The sequence below is a fragment of the Echeneis naucrates genome, chromosome 1, assembly GCF_900963305.1.
Source record: "Echeneis naucrates chromosome 1, fEcheNa1.1, whole genome shotgun sequence".
Taxonomy (NCBI): Eukaryota; Metazoa; Chordata; class Actinopteri; order Carangiformes; family Echeneidae; genus Echeneis; species Echeneis naucrates.
In genome coordinates this window covers 19,616,880-19,631,994 of record NC_042511.1, presented here as the reverse complement: position 1 = coordinate 19,631,994, position 15,115 = coordinate 19,616,880, and the positions used below count along the sequence as shown (strand labels likewise).

Sequence of the window (15,115 nt, the reverse complement as noted above, 5' to 3'; positions counted from 1 at the left end):
CTCCCAAGAACAACCTATCGCAAATACCCCTACAGTGGACACCTCCCTCAACAGAAACGAAGCAACAAACCCGCATCATAGTAGTGCTCATACCCATCATTACAGTATTAATCTCAACTGGACAAGCTCAGTTAAATTGGAGGCTTACCTCTTCACTGTAAGAATTTTAAGACAGGTCAAGGTTGTCTTAAACCTGAGAAAAAAATCAAGAGCAAATGTGAGAACTTTATTTGAGAATATCACTTTTTCTCTTTTTTACTCTTAAGACAGAGGTAAGAAAAACAATGGTACTTAAGAAGATTTTGTTTCTTAATAAAGTTTTGTGAATCTGGCCCCAGGATTGTTATAATATGACTGAATTTCAGTGGAAAGTAGCATGGTCTCAGGACAACTGCCAATAGTTAATTGTCTGGACAGCATATCTTCTCCTTTCTCAAAGATGTCAATGGGGTTACACCATCTTAGGTTCATAAACAAGTACAATCTTTCACCCTTTATCTTACCACTAGTTTTAGCATATCTGTCCGAATGTAGAGTAAAGCTAGGCAGTTCCATAAAGCAGTCTGAGATGTTTTGATTTGGCCATGTTTCAGTAAAGCACATAAGATTGCATTCCTGACATGCTTTTCATTTCTTCACCAAAACTTCCAGCTCATCTCTTTTGTTCAGCAAAGAGCTGCCAGTCCCCATGATAATTGATGGTGGAAAAGGCTTGTATAACCATCTCATGGCCTTTACCTTCACACTACAATAACAAGGCTTCTTAATGTCAGAGTAGTAAATTCCAGAATTCTTTATTGAATAAACTCCTCTCCCCACAGATGTATTCATCAGTAATTGATAAATAAGCCAATAGTCGGCAGAAAAAAATAATCTTGAGAGCTACCAAACTTGCTACCAAGCAATGAAGTGGAAGCACATAATTTGAATGAGGAAGAGGTCTTCTCTCTAACATGAGGCTCCATAAAGCTCATGATGGAGAAATCCTTCCATCTTCTGCCCATGCACCCATCCTCTACTGGAGGCAACATGCCATATTTTGCACAAAAAATTGTCTATCTCTACTTTCTCTCTGCCCACTGAGAGGGAACATATGTCCTCCATTTTTCTTCCCAACAATAAGCAAAACAAAATTAAATTTTCAACATCTCCACAGCACTGCAGAAGACCTACACCACAGCAATTGAGATTGTACTCATATACATGACATCATCTGGGTGAATGTCCAGAGCCAGCAAAATCATAGAGGATAATCAGCATCCCATACAACAAACTCTTTCAGTGGCTGCCATCTGGCAAGTTCTCTGCTACTGTATAGCTAAGACTGAGAGGCTGAGGAAGAGCTTTTTAGCCCAGGCCATCAGAACTCTGAACTACCAACATACGTGACACTGACTCCCCACACACACCAATCACACAAATCCAAAAAAAAACCCCATCACTGTGCTGCCACTGTATTTTTGTTGTGACTATATTTTTGTATATGTTTTATACCTTTTTTAAATAGATAATGTATAAAGCTCTCTCTCCCCTTTTCGCTAATCTTAGTTATTCAGGCCTATTTTTATGATATTACTTTTATTTTTGTTTGCCTTTGCACAGTTGGGTTTATCATTGTTACTTTGTCTATGAAAGTCCCAAAGTTCAGAGTTCAGCGCTCTTCAAGATACCCCATTTACTGACATCCTGGAATGATTATTGTCAACACCTGCTGGCACTACCTGTGCAATCACACTCAGCCCACACTCATTCACCTCATGAGTCACAATCTCCTGAAACCTGGTCTCCCCAGTTGAAGCTCCTCGCCACTCATCAGTGTTGGAATATCTGATTTTTTTCTGAGAAATTTTCCTTTTCTTAAAGTGTGGCTGCTAAATTTCCTTGTGGTAATCCAGAGTTCCAGATCTGATGTGAGTACTCATGTGAAGAGGCACTGTAACTGGTGTTCAACAGAACCGTATGTGTGGGCAGCCCAGAGGTCCGGGTCTTGTCAAGGACATCAAGGAGGGCTTAAGATCCCACTGTTGTAAAGGGTTGGAGTCCCAAGGTTTGGAACCCTAAAGTCCCTGTAACTTGCTATTGCCAAAGAGTAGTGAAGTTTGTAGGTCGTTTTCAACGTGTCAGTAAATCCAGGATAGTTTTACTGCAGAGTGTATTCATTTGTTTTTACTCTTAGAGAGGGATCAGTTTGTAGCCTAAAGCTGTCATCAGAAATTCCATATGAATTGAATGGGTTGGAGGCCCTGGCTTAGAGACTACTACTCTTTTCTGTGTGTCTGTGTGTGTGTAAAATTCCCTTTATCTAAATTGCCAGGTGTAGCATCTATTCATGACAATTAAGTTGTCATGAGTAGATGCTCCACCTATTGCATTGATTGGCATCAGAAAAGGTGTCAATAGAATGATGGGGTTCACACCATTTGAACTAACCAGGGGCATCAATTTCCAGGTCCAAGTGCAGGAGGAATGCAATCTGATGTGCAGAACGTGTTGGAAAACTGACTTTATTTTGAACAACTAACAGCTCTTATCTCAGTGTTCTCTACACAGGTGCAGGCACAAGGTGTGACTCCTGAAGACAGCACGCCACACACCACAGGCTGGGTGTTTCTGAAAGTCTTCAAAAGGAAATGGTCTGAACCAAGGTGGCTCGGACTGTTTGAGGTGACTGAACGCACTACCTGAGCAGTCAGGTCGAAAGCAAAAGGAGACACATGATTCCATTGGAGCAGGTGTTCTCCAGCAGAGCCCCCAATTACTCCCTGAAAGAGGCGAAAGAAGCTCTGGTTGGAACAGGACAAACAGACACTAACAGAGCACACAGATTGAAAAAGTCATAACACAGATGACTATGATTTGAAACACAGTATTACTCATTATATCTCACACAAAGGTCTCACAACACATCTTAATAAAATAAACACAATCATTCTGCAGCACAAGAGCACCACAGTGTAATCAACTTATTGTTTTGAATAAAGCTTGTGTGACCATGTATTGTTATATACGGAGTTGCATTTTCATAAGTAACAGGTGTGAAGGTTTCAAGGGCTCTCTGTTTGAAGGTTTCTTACCTTTGCTGTTTTGGAAGAATGCAGAGAGAAAAGGGGGAGATCATGCAAACCAAGCATAGGTTCATCTGAGAACTGTCCCGTTGATTTAAGGGGCAGGGACTTGTTGGTGAAAAGCGGTGCTTCCGTGCTCTATAGTCCGGACGGACTGATGGTGACATGTCCAAATGGTCTCACAACGAACTCTTCTATTCCATCCCTGTCCACCACCTCACACATGATGTTGGCCGCCGACAACACTCCTCCAGCAACTTCCTGAGCAGACATTTATTGGGGTTTGATCACTGCTGAGGGCCCCATACAGAATGGCATGATCTCTTTGTTTACTCAGTGGCATCCCTGGTTACAGGCTCTGCATCCCTGCTCTCCTCCCGCTGATCCCTACCATGTTTTGTTGTTTTATGATAGAGGCAATAATAATGATGTTTATCAACATGCCTTCTATAGTGAGGTGGAAGGCACGAGTTGGCATGTTCAAGCTGACTCAATTTTGATTGGGCTTGGGGGCATGGCTTCTGCTGTACAACTGACACCTGCTCAAATTGTATGGTACGAGATGAGTGCTGAGACAGTTCCTCATGTCACTCTTCTAGTGCATGCCAATCATTAAGCTAAAGATTTGGGCCCCACGTGTAAACGTCTCATGTCAGTGTCTGATCTCCCACACAAATTTCCCGTCTGCTTTACTCTCCATCTGAAAGGCCATATAAAATATTCCATACCACTTGTGACATTGCTCTGCTTGAACACTGGCAAATTGAGAGATTTCATGGACGAGAAAAAACTGTTGAGCGCATGTTTTCGTCATTATCATCTAGCATGTGGTCACAGGGACCTACAGATGTTGGTTTCTGTTCATCAGTCCCGTTACTTTTCAGCACAGTGCGCTACAACCTATTTGGCAGACTCCATGTCAGTATAAACCTGAGACTGCACTGCACGTACAAGACACAATTCAAGGTCTTTTGAAAGTAGGAATTTTAGAGACATCTCATTCCAGCTGGAATACTCCTATTTTGCCTGTTGAAAAAAAGGACACTGGGAAGTATCGCATGGCACATGACCTCAGATGCATCAATGCTATCACCACCACTCCTACAGTTCCTGTTCCTAACCCCTACACAGCTATGTGTTCCATCACCCCACAACATCAGTGGTTCTCATGCTAACACTTTCTTTTGCCTCCTATTAGCTAAGGAATTGAGGGATGTTTTTTTCTGGGAGGCTGGGAGCCTTGTGTATCTGAATGGGAGAATGGGAGATCAAAAGTTTAATTTTGTCTCCAGTAATTTTTAATCAAGTTTTGAAACAACGGTTGCAAGGCTTATCCTTGCCACCTGGTCCTCTCACAGCATATATTTTGTGCCTCAGTTTTGTGAACTCACCTCCTCCCTGCGTACATTGGTAAATGAACAAAGCATGCACTAAATTGGACCACTGAAACAGAAGCGTCGTTCATACATCTCAAACTAAAACTTAAACATGCCGCTGATTTGACCGTTCCAAATTACAAAGCACCGTTTTATCTGGATGTTTGCAGATGGTGTGCTTTCCCAGAAAAAAGGGGGAGGTAGACAGGTGCTGACATATGCTAGTGTCACACTCGACCCCACAGAAACAAGATATCCACCATGCACATGACATGCAGCAGGAAAAGAGAAACTGAACAATTTGACTGGATGTCATCCTGTCCAACTTACACAAATGGCATAGGAGTTCCCAGAGGTGTCTCAAACGATTACAAACCAGCTAACCGGATTGCTGCAGGTTTTGAATCTACACTCTAATGGTGGTGTACTGTTAATAAAAATGTGAACAGAATTAATTATGTTTTTTACAATGTGCAACAGGTGATGCTGGCCTTTCAGAACAACTAGCTGCTGACTCTTTGACTGTTCACTGCTGTTAGATGTTAAAATAAAACGTGTGAAACTGATTTGGACGTCTCCTGCATCCTTCATCAAACGAATGCGCGAGCTCACATAGGGAACTCAACATTAGCCAGCCAGGATTTTAACAGCCCAGATCCCACAGACACTGCCAGATTGTTGTTGTGTCATGCATTACTCTGCAGCGCTCTTTTCCAGACTGATCTCATGGTATTGACTCTACCTGCTGCTGATCACGTCTTCTTGTCTTTGCCCTAGAAATCTTGCCTTCCTTCTGTCACCAGCACCGGCACAGTCCCCCAACTGTGGAAACACTCCACAGTTATCCCCATCCCAAAGAAAACTATCATTAACATTCTGAACAACATCAGGCCTGTAGTGCTCACATCCCTGGTGATGAAGGCCATGGAGAGGGTCGTTAAACAACATATACTAACTGTAACTGACACTCAGATGGATCCACTGCAGTATGCTTACCACAGAGGCAGGGGCGCCACTAAAGCATTCATCATAGACATCACAAACACCTGGAATGGCCAAACACAACAGCCAGACTCCTGTTTGCAAACTTCTCCTCCACATTGAACACACTACAGCCCCACATTCTGGCCAATAAACTCACCTCCCATTTCCAGCTAGACAACCTACTCACTCAGTGGATACTGGACTTTCTAACCAACAAGTCACAGAGAGTTCGGGTCACTAACTCACGCTCTCCAACCTGCGACACACATCGACAGGCTCCCCTCAGGGCCGTGTGCTGTCACAAAGCTCTTCATCCTCTAGACCGATGACTGCAGATCCACCTAGCCTCAGTGTCACCTGGTGAAGTATGCTGACAACACAGTTCTCAGGTCCCTCACAGCATCATGGATCAGCTCTAAAGGAGTTAACAGAGTGGTGCGATGTTCAGTCCAGCCGAGCTTGTTTTCGGACACACTCTCCATGGTCCACTCAAGTCCCTGTAGGTGAAATTCCTCTCCTCTGACTCCTCTAGTGAGTGAAACGTGCTTGATTTTGTGAGAGAATTTCGTGAACATTTGCACCATGCTGATGCACTCGCTAAAGAAACTCTTTCGTTGTCTCAAAAAGTAATGTCAGGGATAAAATGCTGGCCTTATTGCGTATTCCTGTGTTTGCGCTATCTGCTAAATTTGTCAGAAAATTTGATTTGCTTGAAGGGTACTAGCAAGTCCCATTAACTGAGCGCGCGTCTGAGATTTCTGCCTTCGAGACCCCCGATACCTACTTACAGTACACAGTAATGACTTTTGGCATGTGCAACGCTCTGGTGACCTTTCAATGGGTCGTTAATACTGTCCTGTCAAGACTTCCAAATTGTAATGCCTATTTGGATGATCTAATCGTGTACACTATGACATGGGAGGAGCATGTCTCCATCCTGGAACAGGTGTTCACTCGCCTTGTGCACGCGTCCTTTATGTTAAACCTTGTGAAGTGTGACATCGACAAAGCCTACCTTGGGAGGCAGGTGGGCTAGGGTCAGGTGAGACACCTTGCTGTGAAAGTATCCACCATCAATGATTTTGCGGTCCCGCACATGTGTAAAGCCCTCCATAGTTTTCTTGGCAAAGCTGGATATTACCGTAGCTTCTGTCATAACTTTTCTTCTGTTGTTCAACCGTTAACTGCGCTAATGAGCCCCAAAACTGACTTTGTCTGGTCCCCTACCTCTCAGCATGCTTGTGACAGTGCTAAATCATCAATCAATCAATAAATCACGCCCCCGTCCTCGCTGCGCCTGACTTCTCCCGTGCATTTAAACCAGAGGTGGATGCCTCTGCTGTGGGAGCCGGGGCTGTCCTGTTACAGGAGGATAGTGATTGAGTCAATCACCCAGTGTGTTATTTCTCTTGTAAATTTAACAAATACCAAGTAAAGTAATCCACCATAGAGAAAGAGGCACTTGCGTTGCTATGGTCACTCCAACATTTTTAAGTTTACGTGGGATCAAGTCCTCTGGCATTGGTGGTCTTTACTGATTACAACCTAATCGTTTTCCTCAAATGCATGTACAACCACAACTCATGCGGTGGGCACTGATCATACAGGATCACCATTTAGAGATTCGCCATAAAAAGGGGTCAGAGAATATTATAGCTGATAAACTGTCCAGGCTATGAGGGTTGACCTTTGTATTTTGGGTGACAAACTGGGTTTGTATCTTAAGGGGAGGGGTGTTACGGCCGTTGCTGTATTCTGGGGGCCTTTTTCTCTCTCTCTGGGACATTAAGTAAAGTGTGAGAGCCACCACTGTGGGTCAACTGGGCCCAGCACCTGTCCTCCCAACTGGCTCTATGTTGCAGAAGCTCAGAGGCTGGAAAGTTTGCAATGGGCTCACTGTTCCAAACATACCTGTCACCCAGGTTCCCTGCTGACACAAGACTTCCTCTTCCCACATCTCCCTTGACTTTGTTACTGGCCTTCCTCCTTCCAATGGCAACACAGTCATGCTCACTGTGGTCGACCACTTCACCAAGATGACCCACTTCATGCCCCTGCCCAAGCTGCCATCACCCAAAGAGACTGCCCAATTGGTCCTGCACCATGTCTTCCATCTTCATGGCTTCCCTGTGGATGTGGTATCTGACCGGTGCCCCCAGTTTTCCTCTGTCCTCTGAAAGTAATTCTGTAGAGTGATGGGAGCCACTCCCAGCTTTTCCTCCATGTACCATCCCCAGTCCAAAGGGCAGACCGAATGCAAGAACCAGGAGATGGCATCCCAGAATCCATCCTCCTGGTCCCAGGAGCTTCTGTGGGTGGAATACACTCACAACTCCTTCACCAATTCTGCCAAAAAGGTGACCTGCCCAGCTGCCTGAGCCTTTGTCTGCCGTTGTCACCAAACCTGGGACCTGGGATTAACTTTATACTGTCTACAACAGATCTAACAATCAAATGGGAGAATGATCTGTCAATCAACCCAGACCCTAACTTTTGGATAAAAATCTGTCCCAACACATTTAAAATGAAACAAAATAGCAACTTACAATCAATAAATAGAACACACTATACAGGACAAAGTGTGTTCAAGAAACAAATGTTTGCCCAAACTGCGAGACTGGCTCTCCAGATGCAATCTGTGTGCTCTTTAGCTCCGTACACCTGATACCAATTTCTTTATCACGGTGACTAGGGTACCCCAGCCCTGACCATGGGCCGCCCTGGTCTTCCCTCGCCTCCTGGACCCTCTGTTCGGGCCTCTGGATAGTGTCCCTGGGTGCTCCGGGTTGGCCCCAAACCAATTGGGCTGGGCTCCCTGTCAGGTTGTTGCGGGCAGCGGCGGGGATGGCTAGCGGGGTCAATCTCAACACCTATCTGTCCCATCACACGCCACCTTATGTGACACTAGGCCTTGAGGGGCTGGACCCCCCAATTTTAATCATGTTGTAGATATCAAGGGCTTGGGGGAGTGCATGGGGGTATATTTGGAGACTCTGACGCCTGCAAACAGCAGGGTTCCCATGTCATGCCTACCTCCCCCAATTTTAATTGCATCCTAGTCATCCACATCATTGCATCTACACACCCACACACCCACACACATACACCTTACACTCATGTTAGGATGGCAGGCAGCTGGGACGCGGTGTGGGCCTGTTGCTTCCCATCCTAGCTGTCTGCACCAATGTTGGGCTGGGACTTTGAGACCTGGCAGATGGGGGGAGGGCTTCGATCCAGGCCTGGGGGTCCGTTCAGAATTCTTTGGGGGGTGGTCTCCCTCCCAACATGGTGGTTGGGCTGGGGTTGGACGCAGGCCTGGCCATTGTGTGGTCACAGAGCTCCCTGTGCTCTGGGGGTTGCTGGGTGCCCTGGGGCATGTTTTTCTGGTCCCTCGCATCAGTTACAGTCAGTTACCCACAGCATCCAATGATAAACCATAGCTTACACATACACACACACACACACACACATATATATATATATATATACTCCCATAAATACAAAGTGCACAACTCAGATTGTATGGAAAACCCTGCTCTCTGGGTTTATGTTGATATTGTTGTTGTTACTGTGTGCCCATCTTCCTTATATTAATAGTGCTGCTGCAGTTGTTCTTGTCTTTGTAAAACCCCCTGTCTTCCCTATCCTGTTCCTGTTCTCTCTTTCTATCAACTCCTCAGTCAGGTAGCTTTACCAACAAACCAGTAACATTGCCAATAAAGTTAAATGCAAATGGCAACAGGAGGAGTATGTCAGACTCGTTTGCATAGTAAAACAGTTTCAGCAAGGCACCAGTAGTATTCATACTGCCTGCCCCAGCTGATGAACAGGACAGGTTAAAAAAAAAAAAAAAAAAAAAAAAAAAACTGGGACCAAGCTCAATCCGCTCAGTTCCAATGATCCATGGGGTGCTACACCACCTCAACCTACCAGAGGTTGGCCAGAGGGTTTGGCTCTCTGCCCGAGATCTGGCTTTCCAGATAGAGTCTAAGAAGCTGGCTCCCATATTTCCCATTTCCATTTCCCATCCAATGCCTCATTAGCCCGACTGTGGTCGGGCTAATGAGGCATTGAGGCAATGAGGCTAATGTTGACTGGGAGGGCTATGGTCCTGAGGAAAGATCACGGGTCCAGGCTCGTCATGTCCTTGACCGGGACCTTATTGCCAACTTCCATTGTTGCCATCCTGACCAGCCCTCCACCTCCTCTGCTGCTTTGTGCTCTCATGACCAGGGCTCCACTTGCTCTGACCCTGCCCAACTTTGCCCACTGCAGAGGAGATAAACTGGTCCAGTTCAGAGGAGTTTTAGGCTAACCTTCTAGTTCCCCCCTCTGCCCACCCAACTTGGTGGGTTCTTTAGGACAGGGGTCCCCAACTTTTTTTATACCATGGACTGGTTTAATGTAGGACTTATTTCCCGGCCTTCACGGTGCGGCAGATAAATACTGCAAAAATAAAATAACACAACCAACATAAAAACTAATGTTAAATGCATGAAAAATACAACTAATCATAATGTTGAATCACTAATGTGTCATGAAACATTGCTCAAAGATTACAGACACAATATCATATTTCTTCAGTTCTTTTTTATATCTCTCCACAACAAATTCAACAATTCAAGCAACATTCATGAAGTCAGAAAATAAACATAAAAATAAAAGTAAAAGTAATTATTTAATAACTTATTTACAGCAAACACATATTTTTTTTATCAGTATTAAATATAAAATCAAATCAAATTAATTTATATAGCATCAATCATCAAGGTTACATCAAGGTACTTTGAGCTCCCTCTTAAACATTGGGTCAGAAGGGTTCAATTATCAATCACAGTAAAGCGCTATAAAGTCAAACAACCAATTCAATAGATACACAATAAATACTACTGTTCTGAAGCCTGAAATATCAAGTTACTGAAGATTTAGTTTACAATTGATGTGGCTGGCGTTTTCACATTGAGCTTAAATTACTTGCAAGTTCCAAATTATAACTGATATTTGTGTCCGTTGCATTTTTTGTGCGTTGTCAACAGCAGCTGATTGAGCGCTTGTCACAAAAACATTTTGGAGGGACAGGCGCTAGCACACTATATTGAACAAATTCCTGGTAGAAGAAATACCAGGTGACAAGATGATACACATACAAGGAATCAAGCATTTTTCATAATCTAAACAGCCAAGTCTTGTTTGGAGATGGCTGAAGATACGGCAAAGCTACGTTTAATGAGACAACATGTACAGAAATATATCCTTACATTTTTGTTTGCTTATCACTTACTGCGAAGGATTCAATGGTTTCGGGACTGGAGACTTTTCCAGTATGTAGTTCACCAGTCCTCAACCTGGATAATCCCTCTAAGTTTAGTGGAAATATTAAAAGTTGTCATTAACAGGGAATCAACATTAAAACTCCAAGCCGATGATGAGGTTCAAATCCAAGGCCCTCATGTTGTGATGTCATAATACTCAACACTAGCATGTCATATTTAAAAGACCACAGTCAAAGACAATTTTCTAAAGGAGAGGCCTGGCGTTGGAGTTATAACTGTACCTTGCACTCATTAACAACCAAACCATATAAAAAAACCTTTATATAAATTGATGCATTTGATACCAGTAAACAATAAATTAAATGATATGCCCTTTTGGTGTATATCCCCAAGTAGCATGCCCATTGGCTTGGCTCTTTGCAGCACCACTAGCTGATTGACTTGTTTTGTGTCTTGCCAGCAGCCAACCTACCATGTGCTGCCCTTGCCCTGATCAAGTTTTTCCGGTGATAGAACAGGTAGCCTGGCAACAGGAAGCCAGTTAGGGAGAATATGAGCAAGCCCAGATTGATCTGTTGTAAGGAGAGATATGTCAGAGCATGTGATTTATTATTGATATCATCATATTGATTTAGTTTTGTTTATGTGTGTGTGTGTCTGTGCACACTCTACACAGTAAGGATCTCCATGGAAATGCCCCACCATCAGTATGAACAGTTGCTGTTGGAGCAAGTCAAAAGCAGCATTGATCATTGACTGCATGCCTGTCAGTGTCCCAAAATGGTTGGCTGGACATCTTGAGTACAATGAGAAACAGGCAGAAAGACAATGGTCGTTATGTACAAGCAAGTCTGCAACATTGTCTTCACAAACAGCACAGTTGTGCAGATATTGAGGAAAATCCCTCTATCACCTCTCTGACCTTCCTCTATCTGCCACCAAGTTTCTTGTGTGGGTGGAGCCCAAGAGGTGATAAAGCCAGAAAGCTCACCTGACATACCCTGTTGGGAGAAAAATGGAGCTGGCCGACCATGTGGCGCTTTCATCCCTTTAGTGTTTCAGCTGTGTAACTGATATGTGAGTTTGTTTGATTTGGCTTTCTTTGATTTACATGCATAGATTTGATATTGTTATTGTAATGGTTACTTTTTATTCATGGTTATTTGGGAGAAAAATGGAGCTGGCCGACCATGTGGCGCTTTCATCCCTTTAGTGTTTCAGCTGTGTAACTGATATGTGAGTTTGTTAGATTTGGCTTTCTTTGATTTACATGCATAGATTTGATATTGTTATTGTAATAGTTACTTTTCATTCATGGTTATTTATCCATTTATTTCTTCATTCATGGATTTTTACCATTATTTTTTGAATGTATAAAACCTTTGTTGGATTATTAATTACTGGATTACTGGATTATTAATTTGATGTTTAGTTTAATATCTTTGTTATCCGTTGTCTTCTGTTGCCAGATAAACCAGCTCTCCTTATCAGAATAAATATATGGACTGGAGTTAACCCTAACCCTACCTGTGCTATTTTTTTTGAGTAGACAAACCACTGAGTCGATAACATTCCTGAACCCAACCCATCCACCCCAATCAGTAATATTCTTTAGATATGATCCCAATATTCCCCTCGTGTAGGAGCCAGAGTTGGTTTGCTGATGCTTATGGGAGTGTCACTGTGGGTGTGTACTTTGGCATCTTGACAAGAAATTGAATTTATGTGTGCTGCCACCATTTTGGATGATCATGGCGTTTAGTGAGCAGAAGACTGAGATTTTCTGTTGACTACATTATAAATGAGGAAGTCTTTTTTTCCCCCCTTTTAGTCTTGCTTCCTTCGTGAATGTTTAACAAGTTGACAATCTGTGTAACATTGAGATACACAATAAAGTGGGAGATTAAGAGTCTTAAATTTATGCATTGCATGCATCATTGGTTCCCCCCCATTCAGCCAACTGTTGCTTTCCTAATTTACCCTTGGGAGGTCAGCTGCAAAACCTTGTTTTATCTTCTATTTTTGTCTGTTGTTTTGTTTTGTTTTTGTTGATGAAGACATCATACATACAATACAATTACCATATGTTTCTGTATTTGTGTGTGTCTGGACATTTGCATGCACTGGACTTCATTCTACATGGAAACTTCAAATGCACCTTCACATTTCTGTGCAGTATTTTTCTAACCTGTATGGGCAGGTTGTCAATCAAGGAAACTATTCCAAAGGTGACCAATAGGAGGTTGGTGAAGATGAAAGCTCTCATAGCATTGGTCAGTTTCTGTATGTTTTGGCCCTCTTTGGCTGAACTGATTGTGGGGGACAGATGTCAAATATCAAAGAGGTGGAGTATTATGGAATAAGTGTGGATATTACAGATGACCTTGCATACAGCGTATGACAGTATGCAAGGACTGGAGTTTCTCTCATTAGGTCCAGGGTGGACAGAGACCCCTAACTTTTTCAATGTTGTATTTAAGTTCAAGATCTTCAGCTACAGTGAGCATCGGGTTGGCTACTGAACAAGTATGAATTTAGAGGCATAAATCTAAAGCAAAGTTAATGAAATCCCCTTGGTACCGTTTCTTTTTTTGTGCTTTCCTCTTCACACTCCTTTATTCCCCAGTCCATGATGTAGCCAATCAAGGGACAAGTCAGTGGACACAGCTGTTGCATTGTACCAAAGATAGGTGAGTAGAAGGGAAGGGTGAACTCAGTGAAAACAACCAAACAGTAGGAGACAGTAGGAGTAAATATAGAAATTCAGTTATACAACAAATCAATTTTCCTGTCAAGCTATACTAACTGTGGCCTGACTGAGGCCATAGACCGAGCCCTGTCCCAATGAGTTATATTCACAGGCCTGTCAAGTTAAGTAATTTTGATCCTTACCTTGTTCCTTCACCTCCTTCTGCAGCTCTTCAGAAGTAGAGGAAGAGAAAAGTTGTAGTGAGGGATCCCCACACATCCTTGAACACATCCTAATGACATGTTTGAATGTCAGTCAAATTTGACACAATTTTTTCCTCTACAAAAACAAAGGGAATCTGACAGTGTTGAAGTTAAGGTTTGTCATTGTATCAATAAATCTACAAAAAAATAAACTATGGAAGTAATAATGCTTACGGTTTGGGTTGCCATGGGTGATCAGAAACTCCAGCATCTTGTTCATGGCACCCAAAAAGAAGATCAGCCTCAACTGGGTCATTGTCATAGTGATGAGACTCCACATGAGGATGGAAGAGCACACAGAATGACAGATTGGGACTAATAATGAAGAAAGAGAGAGTGAGAGAATATGATTGTCAGATTATAGATGAATCTTGACAGCCTCCGTGACTATGTCCTCTGTGTGCCATTATAGACAATATAAGTCTAATAATATTATTTCTCTGTCCATCACTTAGCTCACAGCGCTTCCTTTTCTGCCCATGTCCTTGTTGGGGGAGGGGCAGTGGCTGGGGTTAGTGCTTGCACACTCCTAACCAGACTGGCAGAGGCTGGTGTGTGGGGAATGTGCTGGCACCTTTGAATAAGAGGAGTCACCAAAGCTTTCCCCAGCTCTGCTATGAAAAGTCTCCTCTTGAAACTCTTCCCCTGATTCCAGGTTGGGTCGATGGCTGTCCACACAACATATGCGTTGAAAGCAGACACATCAAGGATGTTGTGGAACAGTGCCACATGCCAGCGGGCTGTCATTGGCTTGCAGGTGTATGTACCAGTAAGCTGCAATAAAAGGAACAATAAATAAGAGATTGGGAACAATATTGAATCTGTCGTACACAAAATGCTATGATTCACATAAATAAAAATAAAATAAAATGCATGATGAATGAAACTTTAAATTATCTTATCAAGGCAGTCAACGCCTCCTTTGTTCTTGTTGTAGTCCTGGATCATAAGGGGCTTCCTGCCCTCTGTGGTGCTGACAGCGGCGTCTTTGTGTAGCGAGCTCATCAGGATGACATTTCAATTCTTCTTGGGAACATATGACACAAGAGTGTGTGTGACAGTGAAAGCAAATTTTGATGAGAGTGCCTCTCTTCCTCTGGTCGATACCAGTGCAGGAGGAAGTTCAGGCTTGTTCTTCCTCACTGTCCCTACCATGATGAGCTTTCTTTTCAGCAGCTCCTGACCAAGAACATATGATGTGAAGAAGTTGTCACTTGTGATATTTTGCCCTTGGAGACCGGTTGTCATGTCCAGCACAACATGCATTCCCTGTTTTTTTTCGGCCCTTCCAGTACTGGGTTTCCCCATGTATACCTGCATATTCCAGGCATAGCTGGTCCTGGCGTCACATGCTGCCTGGACATTCCTGGTTTGCTTGGAATGTACACCTTGAACGAACAGCGACCTTTGAAAGGAACCAGGTTCTCATCAGCTGTCACGTCAGGGCCTGGATTGTACATAAGTG

General features: G+C 43.3%; 1 protein-coding gene across 1 annotated transcript; it reads right to left on the bottom strand.

Annotated features, from left to right (window-relative positions):
* Window positions 1-10,124: 10,124 nt before the first annotated feature.
* LOC115039890 (large neutral amino acids transporter small subunit 3-like) lies at window positions 10,125-14,805 on the bottom strand. Its single transcript, XM_029497337.1, has 9 exons — window positions 14,758-14,805; window positions 14,245-14,424; window positions 13,825-13,990; window positions 13,591-13,626; window positions 13,296-13,403; window positions 12,863-13,002; window positions 11,662-11,684; window positions 11,371-11,515; window positions 10,125-11,270 (listed from the first exon to the last, which is right to left on the bottom strand). The coding sequence occupies exons 1-9, from the start codon at window positions 14,803-14,805 to the stop codon at window positions 11,127-11,129; spliced, it is 990 nt and encodes a 329-aa protein (XP_029353197.1). The 3' UTR covers window positions 10,125-11,126.
* Between the last annotated feature and the right edge of the window lie 310 nt (window positions 14,806-15,115).

What these genes read in the sequence shown, in the direction of transcription:
- LOC115039890 (XM_029497337.1), bottom strand. Translation starts at nt 14,805, where the DNA reads ATGGTAGGGACAGTGAGGAAGAACAAGCCTGAACTTCCTCCTGCACTG. An exon ending in CACCCATGGCAACCCAAACC is followed by an intron (nt 13,627 to 13,824) that starts GTAAGCATTATT and finishes TCTCTTCCTCTA; the next exon opens with CTTCTGAAGAGCTGCAGAAG. An exon ending in GAAGGAGGTGAAGGAACAAG is followed by an intron (nt 13,404 to 13,590) that starts GTAAGGATCAAA and finishes CTGAGTTCACCC; the next exon opens with TTCCCTTCTACTCACCTATC.